This window comes from Rana temporaria, chromosome 2, assembly GCF_905171775.1.
Source record: "Rana temporaria chromosome 2, aRanTem1.1, whole genome shotgun sequence".
NCBI classification, from domain to species: domain Eukaryota; kingdom Metazoa; phylum Chordata; class Amphibia; order Anura; family Ranidae; genus Rana; species Rana temporaria.
Window position 1 is genome coordinate 120,275,900 of NC_053490.1, and position 13,522 is coordinate 120,289,421.

At 42.0% G+C, this 13,522-nt stretch overlaps 1 protein-coding gene across 1 annotated transcript in view; it reads left to right on the plus strand.

Annotated features, from left to right (window-relative positions):
* Nucleotides 1-12,268, plus strand: part of CDK4 (cyclin dependent kinase 4) — a 74,531-nt gene extending 62,263 nt beyond the window's left edge. Inside the window, exons 5-8 of the mRNA XM_040340867.1 lie at nt 2,417-2,526; nt 5,015-5,065; nt 8,006-8,141; nt 11,024-12,268. Of these exons, the coding sequence (XP_040196801.1) occupies nt 2,417-2,526; nt 5,015-5,065; nt 8,006-8,141; nt 11,024-11,152 (426 nt within the window). The 3' untranslated portion in view covers nt 11,153-12,268. The remainder of the gene's footprint in view (nt 1-2,416; nt 2,527-5,014; nt 5,066-8,005; nt 8,142-11,023) is intronic.
* The last annotated feature ends 1,254 nt before the right edge of the window (nt 12,269-13,522 follow it).

Here is a 13,522-nt window from a genome sequence, read left to right on the forward strand (position 1 = left end):
GGGAAAACAAATGGTGTGTACCAGGCTTTAGCGTGGATGGACGAATCTCGCGCAGCAGGCTATTGTATTGTGGCTGGTGCAAACATTTTTTTACTGCCATGTCACACATCAGGAGATGGGGGAGCAAGCACAGTTCACAAATGCACTAGAGTATGTTAATGTATACTACTATATGTTTACTTAAGTTCATAGGGCTGAACTTAATATGTTTCCATACTGCGTCGGGGTATTCTCTGACCTCACCTTTGCACATACGTGTACACTCGGATAATTGCAGAGAGTGGTCAGCCATGAGTCACATTAAACACTCATGTTTGTGTTTTTAGGTACTTTTCAAAGGCCTAGTAATGAGGAAGCTGCATTCCTGGTCATAGTGTGTTTAGTTTGGAAGGGTTGCTGTAGTTGAATTCTCAGTCACTGACTACTGCTCTCCCCGTGTGTGCCTCTGTCTGCTCGGTCCTCTCCCCGAGTGTGCCTCCGTGTATAAATACCAGACACGCCATTCTCCTTTTTTTAAAGGTGTTTGATGAAGCATTAAAAGAAATCCAAGTTCCTTTTTTTATGGGTTTTCTCTATGTACACACAGATGTGATCAGAGCAGTATGTCTTGTAAATGTGTGTTATTTATAATTCTTCATAGGACAGCCATATCTGTTCGTGTAGGACTTCTGCTTGATAGTGCATTTGTATAGGTCAGAATTGTCCCTGTATGTGACCATAACCAGGCTAATCCAACAGTCAAGAACAATGTGTGACTATTTGATCTATTGTAGCGATAGTTCGGTGAGCATGCGGAAGAGAATTCCAGCTATACAAATAGAGATTCTGCACATCTGAACATGAACTACCCAAAACAAATGGGAGTAATAAGAATGAGAAGGCTTTAGAAACATTAAAGTGGTTTTAAAGGCACAAGGTTTTTAACCTTCATGCATTCTGTAAATGATTGTGCAAAAGCCCCCCTAATACTTACCTGAGTCCCCTCTCGATCCAGCGATGTCCAGGAGAGCCTTGCTTCTTCGGGGACTTGCACTCCAGATTAGCTTTTGGCGGGAGCCCTGTGCTCCCCACTGTTGTCCATCACAGCCGGTGAGCCAATCAGGAGATGAACTGGGCCGCGGCTCGATGTGTAGGACTGGACACACAGAGCAGCGGCGTAGCTCTGGTGCCCCCATAGCAAGCTGCTTGCTTTTGGGGGCACTTGGCAGGAGGAGAGGCCAGGAATACCAATGTGGGACCCGAGAGGAAGGAGGATCTGGGCTGCTCTGTGCAAAACCATTGCACAAAGCAGGCAAGTATGACGCACAAGATTTTTATTTTTAATAAAATACTTAATATGACTTTAAAATCTTTTTGCAATTTGTGTCCCCATTGGGGAAATTTCCCTTCATATCCTGATTACACTATATACAACAAACCGTTCACCAGCATCATAATAAAACTGGTCATTTTATATGACTGGACATACTTTTATTTCCCTACAGCAGAATTGTATCTTTTTTTTTTTTTTTTTTTTTTCTCATTTCAGCTCTCCCATTTTGTGTCAAATTCTATCCTGATTATCAAAGAGTACTGTAATATTCTCCCCAGTGAGATGGACATTCACTAACAAAACCTGTCAGAGGTGCTCAACCTGTGGCCCGTCAGCTGTTATGGAACTACAAGTCGCATGATGCATTGAATGCTGCTTATTGTTACAAGCATGACTCCCTAAAGGCAGAGGCATGGTGGGACGTGTAGTTCCACAACAGCTGGAAGGCCACAGGTTTAGCAGCCATGAAACCGTTCAGTCTTTTTTGGAAAAAAAACTTTCATTGCTATCTTAATCCCCATTGGAAAGATTTCCTGTCCTATTAACCACACCAACAGATGGGGTAAAACTTCCACAAACTTCAATAAAATCTGATAATGGTTAGAACCTCCATCTAAAAACAAAAAATTGTCTGGAGTATCACTTTAAAGAAGTATAACCAAAGCTTTTTCAGCCATACTTCTCCTGTGGATCACAGGAGTGCATTGGCCTGTTTTCAGTTGACAGGGGGCTGAAGTCACAGAGCCGGTCCAGACTCTGGAAAGGTCCTGACCATATGGTCGGTAACCCCCCTAAAAGCCTGGACCGCCACCTGACTGAATCCTGTGAGAGCTGAGGATTCAAAATCCTGTAAGAAATGGTATCTTCTCTAAGACCCCTTTCACACTGGGGCCCTTTGCAGGCACTATAACGCTAAAAATTGCGCCCTGAAAGAGCCGCTGCTGTCTCTCCAGTGTGAAAGCCCTGAGGGCTTTCACACTGGAGCGGTGCACTAGCAGGGTGGGAAAACTACAGAAACAGAATTTTTTATTTTTTTTTGGTTTTCTCTTTTTATGTATATTTTCTGGTTGCCATATTAGCATCTGCTTTATTCATTTTTTCCAGGTGGTGACCTTATGGTATCGTGCCCCAGAAGTATTACTTCAGTCTACATATGCCACACCGGTAGACATTTGGAGTGTAGGATGTATATTTGCAGAGATGTTCAGGAGGAAGTGAGTATATGTTGCTGTTACATTTTCAGCCGGGTTTATTTGTGTGTTTCCAGTATGTGTCGTATAAAAAGCAGTCTTCATCTGTAAACAGCTGAAACATCTCATCCTTCACTGACTAGTACTGGAACTTTGCTTTGCATATAATATTTTCAGTTCAATGAGTCTGAGATCGCAGCCACATCACTTAGAATTATCATACGCTTCTGTTTACTTCTCGTTTTATGCCTCCCAACCATTAGGAATTAAAGATCAGAGCTTGACAGACCTTACATCCAGCCCAGGCGGACTCTGCCCCTGCTTGATCTTATTAAGCCACACACTCTGATGGATACAGTTAAACTTTGGTTTGAGAGCGTTTTGCAAGACAAGCTTATTGTTAAATACATTTTGACTTGATATACAAGCGATGTCTTGATATAAGAGTAGCGTCGTATCACAACAGAGTATAAAAGGAGAGGTGCCTCTAAGTGTAGCAATATGGTTACATTTAATGAAGGTACAACATTTAGCAACTCACATGGTTGATTAAAAGAGGCTAAGTAAAACTGTCCACATAGACCATCCCCCACACCGCCATCAACGTTGTCCCTTCCACGCTGTGCTTCAAGTCTCACTTTCGGATCGCTCTACTGCAGGGTAGTCTTCCTAAAAAAAAAAAAAAAAAAAAAATCTGCAACTTAAATTGTATTTGACATGGTGGGGACTGGTTAGAACCTGGTTAGATTTTCACATTCTTTGCCTTTTAAATTTCTGTCCCCTGCAGAACACAGCAAGTTAGGGGGCACCCACTCCAGGTGGGATACAGTAGTTCTAATCCTTCTGTATACTATACAAAATACGAAGCTAAACGGAATATAAAAAAATCAGTTATGTAATTGCTACAATGTAGAGTTTTTTTTTTTTTGATCTGCACCAGAATACCCTTTCCTTTCTCCTAGCTAGGGTTGCACCATAATGGGTATCACTGTCGATATTAAGCATTTGCGCGAGTACTCATAGTCCTGCAAATGCTCGGTTACCTAAAACCGTTACCTTTGCGGTGCGATTAGAGCACGTACAAAATTAATAGACTCGGATCACACTGTAAATCGCATGTGATTTGAACAGGCATGCGGTCCCATTTCTTTCTGAATCGTGCGCCATTTCCCCCACTGCACCGCTGTCCTGTTCAAATTGCATGCTATTCTTTGCAGTGCCATTTGAGCCCATTGATTTTGTATGGGCTCAAATCGTACCACAAAAGTATTGCGAATACTTGACCAAATGTACTGGTACTTGCCAGTAAAAGAATGGCATCGGTGCAACCCTACTCCTAGCATATTTTTCCTTTGTATGTACACTGCCTGCAGCATATGTGAAGTGTACACTCGTTTGCAACTAGCCTGAAGCAGGGGAAAAGGAGAAAAAAAAAATATATATATATATATATACACATATATATATACACACACACACATTTTTATATCTCTAATCTCCCAGTGGTGATCAAATGCCACCAAAAGAAAACCGTATTTGTGTGAAAAAAATGTAGAAATGTAATTTGGGTACAGCGTTGCATGACGATGCAATTACCAGTTTGATTATTACTGTGCTAAATAGAAACAAATGGCTTGGTCATGAAGGTAGTTAAATCTTCCAGATCATAGCTGTTTAAATCTGGACACCAGGCAATATGGAGAAAATGCCCCACCCCCCTCTCCAACACACAGCAGGTGATTGCGAGCCTCAGCTGTGCATGTTTCCCTGTGTAGGGATGGGGGGGCAGGTTCATTTTCTCCACTCACACCTCAGATTACACTCGGCTTTGTGCTGTGCAATGTGTGATGTCAGACCCCTGTCTTCTGAAGCTCCGAAATGCTGTGTAAACGGTTTTAGGAGGCTGTAAAGAAGAGGGTTGCAGGTAAATGGGTATAATTTAATGTATAGGCTTTGTTCCATCTCTGAAGCTAGTAAATTTAGTGGGTATACAGAAGGGTTTACACCATTTTAAAGGATACCTGTAGTGAAGAAACATGCTAATTTCTTATGAAAATACCTATTCACTGGCTCTCATGCTAATTCAGCGGTTAATACAATACCTTTTTATAAGTCACTGACTTGGAGCAAGAATGCAGATTAGGAGTTGTGACTTTCCTGATCTGACGCAATCCGTTTGAGTCAGTATTTCTGAATATTGAAGCCAGAGAAGGCTAGGTCATCTGCATATTATAAATGCGGTCAGCAGTGTGAGTTTCCAGTGCAGTTTATATAAAGTCCAGACAGCGGGAGACTAGGAAGCGCCTAGAGTCTATTTTCACAACACCACAGATGTCCAGATCTATGAGCCAATAGCACACAACCCTCCACCGAGGTCTGAGAAATAGAAACCTTTTACTTTCTCCATGCACTTCAATTTTGGGTGGATTTGTCCTTTTAACGTTTTCTTTGTTGCTTTTGTTCTCATGCTGAATAAGCAGGTTCTCAGTTTTTTCTCTTACTTCTTTTTTAGACCTCTGTTTTGTGGAAATTCAGAAGCTGACCAGCTTTGCAAGATTTTTGAGTAAGTTGTGTTTTGTAACATCTGGAAAACAGGAAGAATGTTGTGTGCTAGATTAGTCAGTGATTTATTTTGGTATATAAATACCTTTTTATAATGTGTTCTTACAGAACTGGCATGTTTTCCTTCCAGTCTCCATGCCTGATGACCACAGGGGTGTGGCAAGGTTTTTAAATAATACTTGTCCAAGGGACTAAATTGGCGTCTTAATCTACTTGTCCTGATAAAAAAAAATATGTATGTTTTCCCAGGATGCTAAATATGAAGGGATGTGTTTTTATTGGGCTTTTAGGAATGTCTGGAGCTTTTAAAAACAAAAGGGGCTTCATAGCAACTTAAACTTTATAAATGTTTTTTGACATTTTGGGTAAAGCCAGAAGTGGTGTCAGATCATTGCTTCCGGGTTACCATAGCGGAGCCCATCAAAGCCGATCTCTGCTTTTGTTTGGCTTACTGACCAGGCGGCGAACGCTCAGGCCCCTGGTGGGATGGGAGAGCCTTAGCAAGCCATAGGAGTGGGGGTGGAAGGTCCCCTCCTGCTCGTAAAAGCAATCCAGTGGCTAGTTGGCTGCTAGGATTTTTTTTTTTTTTTAATGAAAGAGCTGAACCGCTCGCTCTAAAGAACAGTACCAAGGTGATGGCTGCAGGCATCATCGCAGTATAGCCACCCGAGGTTGAGCGATATATGGGTATATGGGTACATCACTGGTCTGGAAGTAGTTCTCAAATCTTTCATTCGAACTTTAGCTTTTGGACTTTGACCTTTTTAAATTTTGGGATAAATATCTGGTGGTGCACAAAACCTGAAATGTTTTTGTTTCTAGTAAAAGCCAAGAAAATAAAAATGGGTCAATCCAAAAATCTTCTGCCATATTAAACCATCTTCCACTATTTAAAAGACAATTAGTTTAAAGTGTATGTTAACCCCACCAAAAAATATTGATACCTTTTTCTTTAAAGCATGTTATAAAATGTTATACAGCACAGTACTTGAGCTGTGTCATTTGGCCCCCTGTAATACCTATTTGATCCTGCCAATTTCTGCGCCATAAAACTGTGGTACGTTTACGTGCCTCCGTCATCCACAGCCCTGCTCTTCTCTTGTCCTCTGTCCTCCTCCCCCTCTCTGCCTGGCGGCTGTGTGTGTGAGCCTCCCCTCCCCTTCTAGCATAGTTCTAAGAAGCTTGCACATTACTGCCCCCAATCACTGCCAGCCCCTCTGCTAGGATTACATGTTGTATATACTATATGCAATTTTTTAAAATTCTACTTATAAATACTGTTTTTCTTATCAGCGGCCATGTAATTGCCCGCCGCTGTCTTCCTCCGATGTTTGTATTCCAGAGGGAGAGCTCTGCATACATCGGAGAAAGACTGCGCCAGGCAGTCACATGACCGTTGAGCGGGGATAAGAAGAATTTTAAAAAATGGCAAATAGTATAAACACGTAATCCTAGCACAGGGGCTGGCAGTGGCTGTGTGCACGGCATTAACAGCCCATTTTAATATGTTGGTGAACTACAAAAGCTAAAATGTCTGATTTCTGCACCTTGTACATCGGAAAAAGTGTCAATTTTAAAGACCATCTCTGGGAAAAGAAAAAATGTTCTCCTGCAGTAGGCTTGTCCGCACACTGCAAGGGTTCATTTAGGTCTAGTGGACCGCAAAAAGCCGTTTTTATTTACCTGATCCACTGCACCGCTGGCAGCTAGTGCTCTACTCTACTCCCCTATGCTCCCGCAGTGGATTGTCCCTCAGTGTCTTGTTCATTGCAGGGCTATAGGCTCATCACTAGACTTCATGATGCCATAGGGGAGAGGCAGCATTGACTGGTCTGACAGCCCAGAAGGGTGCTTGCAGGAGCAGAGGATCAACCAATTAAAATGTTTTTTATTTTATTTTTACAGCCCCCTAGAGCCTAGACATAAACTAACATTGTGAGTTTAGAATCAGTACCACTGTAAGGGAGCATTTTGCTTTTTCCCTGAAGTTCATCTTTGACAACCCTATACTGTGGCCTTTTACATGTATTCCTTTAGGAATTGCGGTCACACCACATAAACTATCTGTAGGGACAGGGTTGTCACATTCTCTGTCCAAACATGATTTTGTCATCGCTGGAAAATATTTTTGCTGCTTTTGGATTTCATAGTCTTACCCAAAGCTGTGTTGACCTGCCGCTGTAAGAACTGTATCCACTGATCCTGCCTGCAGTTAGTTGCTGACATTGTACTGTGGGTTTACCAATAATACATTGTGCTAGGAGCAGGCAGCGAGGCTTTGCCTCATGGTTGCCTGGTATGATGAAAAAAATTGATGCTACAGCAATTTCACACAAAAGCACATTTCTTTTTCTTTTTTTTCCTATGGGAAGTTTGCTATGCAAATGAAGCTAATAAAGGTGGTAATCTTGTTTAAAGTGGAAGTAAAGTTGTGTCTTTAAAATAAAAAAAGCCGTTTGCTCAGAGGTTTAAGTCCTAATCTACTAATATGTACCACATACTGGTACATTATGGCAGACTTGCTTGCAAACTGAGTCCTCCCGCCCAGTGCTGTCAGCTCCCCCAGCGCTTCTACTTTTGCCCGGTTTAACGTCCGATTTTTGCATCTTCAGCCGCTTGAATGGCAAGGCTGCGGGCACAGCGCCACGGCACATAATGCGACCCGTAAATGTGGTGTGAGCTGCGCAGGTGCGGCTTAGATTGCATTACCTGCTGACAGGCTGGGGGGACGTTTGTGAAAGAAGTGACCTCTAGGGTCCTGCCTGTCAGCAGATTTTACATGCAATGACTTTCTTACCACTTTATGTAAGGTAATTGAAAGTGCAGTCAATTGTTGCAAAGATGGATCCCACTTTGCTGTTCTGGGTTTCTGCACTTTACCTTTTTTTGCTAATGAATAAGCCTGCATGTGTGTCACTTACCATATGTCTTCTCTCTACAGTATGATCGGTCTACCTTCAGAGGAGGAGTGGCCAGAGGATGTTACATTACCACGTTCTGCTTTTTCACCCCGGAGTCAGCAACCAGTAGAGAAGTTTATCCCTGAAATTGATGAAGCTGGAGCTCAGCTTCTGCTGGTATGATACATAGTGGGGATTGCCCAAGGCATGGAAAAAAAAAATGGGACGAGTGCAAAGTAGTGCCTCTGTAGTGGCTCATTCTAAGCAAAAGTGATGTTTGTTATATGTGGACGCTGGCTTTCTTATCTCTAGGGAACTTCATCATTGATTTCTAGCACAGCTCCCACCAAATTTTACACCCACCTTTTTAGGTTTTGCCTGCCCATCTACAACAGAGGAGTTCCCAGTTCTCTAGTTTGAGTCTCCATAATGAAAATTTATGATCAATCTCCAGCAGTATTTCCCCTTAGGATTGATGCAGGAACACTTAAAGTAGAACTACACTACACTACATCTGTGCACCACATTATATCATTTCCATTTTAGATTAACTAAAAAACGTAATATGAGGTCAAACCTAAACAACATGTTGAATTTGTATCCAATCAGGCAAACCCTTGCACTTCATAGTTGAAGGTAACTTTAATGGAAATTGTATATTGTGTGGTCAGCTTTAGTCTGGGCCATTATTGAAGTCCAAATATCAAGCAATCAATATAGAACCAAAAGTCCAATATAAATTGTAGCAGCGCTCTTTGCTCTTATTGAAGTTAACAAACTTCTTTATGTGATGAACATCATAAAGGTAGATGATAGAAATAAACAGGAGGTGTTCAAAGAAGTATAATCTGTAGATGACAGCGGTGAGAATAGGTCCTCTTCACAACCCTCCAATCACCAATACTCCACCACGTGCGAACAGGAAAACCCCTCTTGGGTATGCACTTATCATAAGGAAAAGTCAAATAAGCCTTCACAAATCGGCCCATAGCCTTCTCTCCTTACTAGAATCACCTCACGTTGTATAGAGATGGGATCCTCTGGCTCATGGGAACAATGACAGAAGACACTACATAGCGTGATACTGTTAGTTTAAAACTTTTATTGCTTCCCCCAGTGTCCCCTTCTCAATATATACGTACACAAAGACAGTAAAAAACAGCAGGGATGCGTAGATGCTCAACAGAGGTATAATTACCGGTTCCGCCAGCTGTAAATGCCGAACACTTCCGGGGATGCCTCCATGAACCGCAAACAGTCACTTGCTGATAGAGCTAGTGGAGTGATGAGACCCCGGCCCTGAGCATCTAGGCATCCGCATCTCTGCTGTTTTTTTACTGTCTTTGTGTACGTATATATTGAGAAGGGGACACTGGGGGAAGCAATAAAAGTTTTAAACTAATTCAAACAGTATCACGCTATGTAGTGTCTTCTCTCATTGTTTCCATGAGCCAGAGGATCCCACCTCTATACAACGTGAGGTGATTCTAGTAAGGAGAGAAGGCTATGGGCTGATTTGACTTTTCCTTGTGGTAAGTGCATACCCAAGAGGGGTTTTCCTGTTCGCACGTGGTGGAGTATTGGTGATTGGAGGGTTGTGAAGAGGACCTATCTCATCTATCTCACCGCTGTCATCTACAGATTATACTTTATTGAGCACCTCTCCTGTTTATATCTATCATCTACCTTTTATGATGTTCATCACATAAAGAAGTTTGTTCACTTCAATGAGCGCAAAGAACGCTGCTACAATTTATATTGGACTTTTGGTTCTATATAGTGGCTGCTATCTTTATGATGTGTTTTTGAGGTGGTTTGTTTCCATCACACATTTTTTTTCTCATCACCCTGACTTTAACCCCCTAAGCGCTGAGCTGTGCTGGGAATAGAGGGCGATCTTAGCAGTGATTATTCATACATTATTGAAGTCCACTTTAGCTCAGTTATGTGTGGCCCTATCAGATGAGGTCTTCACTACAGTCATGCAAGACTTTATGGCCCAAGTCACACCATTAATTTGCTGACTAATGGCAGAGACCCCAAGCACGTTTCCACATTCTGTCCTGCAGAATCTATACCTGATTTTCTTCTGAGCTGTCAACCATAGAATCTGGTTCTGAGTCGCTCTATTCCTTGACTGATGAGCTTACTCCCGATGAGACGCCGTCTACTGTTAGTAATAAAAATAGGGGACCATTTTGGTTCTTATGGCTACAGTGTGAATATTGGAACAAGAGGTTGTTTCTACCAGTGCAGTCTCTAGCCTTGGGATGTTTAAAACTCTTAAAGGTGTTTGTAAAGGTTCGATTTTTATTTTCTAAATGGGTTACTTTAAGCTAGTGCATTGTTGGTTCACTTGCCTTTTCCTTAGTCCCCATTCACACCTAGGCGTTTTGTCGCCTGTAGTGTGACGCCGCTGCCGCCAGAGGGCTGGAAACACATTGCCCTCTATGGAGATGGTTCACATCTCCACGCCTGTCGCCTGCCGCCTGAAAAAAGGTCCCGGACTTTTTTTTCAGGTGGCTTTCGGGGACCATCTCCATAGAGGGGCACATCCTAGGGGCACATCTAGGCGGACAATCGCGGCGTTTTGTCACCACAAATCGCGGTACAAAACGCTGCTATTTTCCGCCGCAATTCGCGGGACAAAACACCGCGATTTCGTCCGCCTAGATGTGAATGGAGCCTTAGATTTCCCTTCTAAATGTTTTTTTTTTCTTTGTCTGAATTTCTCACTTCCTGTTCCTCCTCAGTAAGGTGTTCTAAAAGACTTTCCACTGCTGGGATGATGGTGGAAAGCTTACTGAGGAAAAACAGGGAGTGAGAAATTCAAACAAAGGAAAAAAAACATTTAGAATTCCAATTCTCTTTGTGCTCACCTACTTACTAATGTGAGAAAAAGCTGCAACACGCAAAAATCTCATACAGGCCAGTCTAGTTCCTCCACCGCAAACTTGCTCATCCATGTCTTTATGGACCTTTGACACACTCCTAAACCTTGTGTACAGCCTTCCCTGAAGAGTTGAAGCTTTACAATGTCTGTCTCTCTTTCTTTCTAGGAAATGCTGACATTTAACACTCAGAGGCGCATCTCTGCATCACAAGCTCTGCTTCACCCCTTCTTCTCTGACAGTGAAGCCAGCCCCAAACCAGATGCCTTCCCACGTGTACATTCCACAGATGAATGAAAACCAACATTCCTCCCGTGAATAATGGATTGCATCCGTGGTTTTTTTTTTTTTTTTCTCAACCTGGAATTCTTACAAAATTCTTACAAAAGAATCAGAATTTGTGGATACTGCCTTCTGTTTTTATTTTGTTGGAATGCAGCAATCTCAGATTTTGAAAAATCTTCTGACTTTGACACATGAAAGCATCCTGCCATTTACTTCTACCACTGCCAAAACTGACGGGAAACATTTCAGCTGTTGTCACAAATATACTTGTCCTGACACTACACAACTTAATGCGGAGTACATTGTCTTTGGACATAAGCTAAAGTCTTTTTCTTTTTCCAAAAAACTTTAAGGATTCTATTGTCCAAATACAACTGTCTATGAAATATTTTGGCACAGATTGAGCAGATATGATCCTGATAATTGGATTTGTAATCACTGTTTTTTGACAAAAGCACATTTTGTTGGATCTCAAGTTTATGGAGTTTTGAAGCCTTGGGTTTCTAGATGCTGGACTGGAAGGAGATGAATTACTTGGTTTGATATGAACTATTTTGCCATATGCCTTATACCTGACATGGAGTTTTATAAAAATCCTGTCTTGTTCCAGGTCCTAATTCTGTCTGGAAGCAAAACATGTCAGCCCAGACTGCTATGCTGTAGGCTTAAACTCTCCCTTGGAGAGTACAAATCGTTTCTAGGAAGATAGTCTTTTAACATGGTCTGAGTTTTTCACAAGGCCTCTTCCTAATAATATGGGCCTAGAGAACCTCCAATGGGGAACCTATTTAGGATTCCAAACTGCCAGAACTGTTTTTATTTTTACTTATGTTTGTCTTCTACTAATCATAGATTATGACCATTTGTCAATTTTATCTATATTTTTAATGTACTGTTTTATACTATGTTGAATCGGTCATTGAATTTGCCTTATCACCATAATGAATTTGTTATATCTACGTCATCATATGGAGTTTGTAAAGAATAGCAACTCTGTTGAAAAGAACGTTACTATACCTACACACCCTCATTTAGAAATATGTATTAGTATTTATGAAAATGAACTTTAATGTTTTATACAAATATCCATTTAAGAATGTGCCAATACATGACTTTTATGGATTTTGACTGTTGGTTTTATTGTGTGTGTGTGTTTTTTTTTTTTTTTTTTTTATTATTTTTTTTGTATTTTAATAAAAACAAAATGGCAGTACATATCTTCAGATGTAGTAAAGAGACAGAAGTATTAATTTATAAGAACTTGTCTAAAGCATGCATAGTGCAGGTGAAGGGAGGGATATCAACCTCCGATCCTCAGTATTACACATTCCAGCAGTAGTGGAATTATAATAATCTATTATATAATCTATGTAGTATGTAGCACTTCGATATTGATACCTTATTTAACTGTACACACAAAACAACCAAAAATAAACAAGAAAAGACGGGGGAAAGGGAAAGAGTAAGCCAGATGGGGTAGAATACCAAGGTACCACGATGACTTTGTCGCCGGTTTGCGGCGGGTCCTCCTGAGAATGCCACCGCTCCCAGACATCGTTGTGGTCGTCTAGTTTGTCCCGTATCCTGGCCGTCATTTTGTCCATTAGCTCTATGTCTTTGACCCTGGCGTAAAGGGCCTCCGGGGATGGGGGCACTGTTTTCTTCCAGTGGAGGGCTATTAAGCACCCCGCTGCTGTAAGGACAGTCTGAGTAGTTTTTATAGGGTTTAGCTATTTTTGGTTGAGAGAGGCCCAGGAGGAAGTGTTTCGCGGTCATGGGTGTCTCAAGGAGGAGAGACCGTAGTCTCTCCGTCGAAGTCCTGAACGGGGGACTATCAAAGGGGCAGATCCAATAAATATGGAAGAGAGTACCCCTGGCTTTCTGGCAGCGCCAGCATTGGTCGGTATTAGAGGGATAAACTCTGTGGAGTATGTCCGGAGTCGAGTACCAAAAGAAGAGAATCTTATAGGCATTTTCTTTGTAGAGGGTACACAAGGAGCTTTTGGCCACCTGACTCCAGACTGCCCTCCACGCCTCCTCCGGGATCTCCTTCCCCAGCTCCCTCTTCCAACGGAGCATATATGTATGCTAGCCCCCTTCCTGTATAGAATACTCGTTTAGGATTAGGTATGTCTAAAATCCGTCCTTTGCGTGCGCTGCCCTCCAGTTTAATATGTTCGAACGGAGAGGGTGTCGAAAATTGCAAGCGTGGGGCGTAATGACGTAAAGAACACCTGTCGGAAGGTCGTGTTTTGGTGCTTGGTAAATGATAGTAGTTTACGAGATCTGTGGTCCACCAGGTGCCCAAAATGGAAAAGGTTCCGCAAGGCCCAGGGCCCCGACATCTGGTGGGTGAGACTCGTTGACACTTTGGGATTGCAG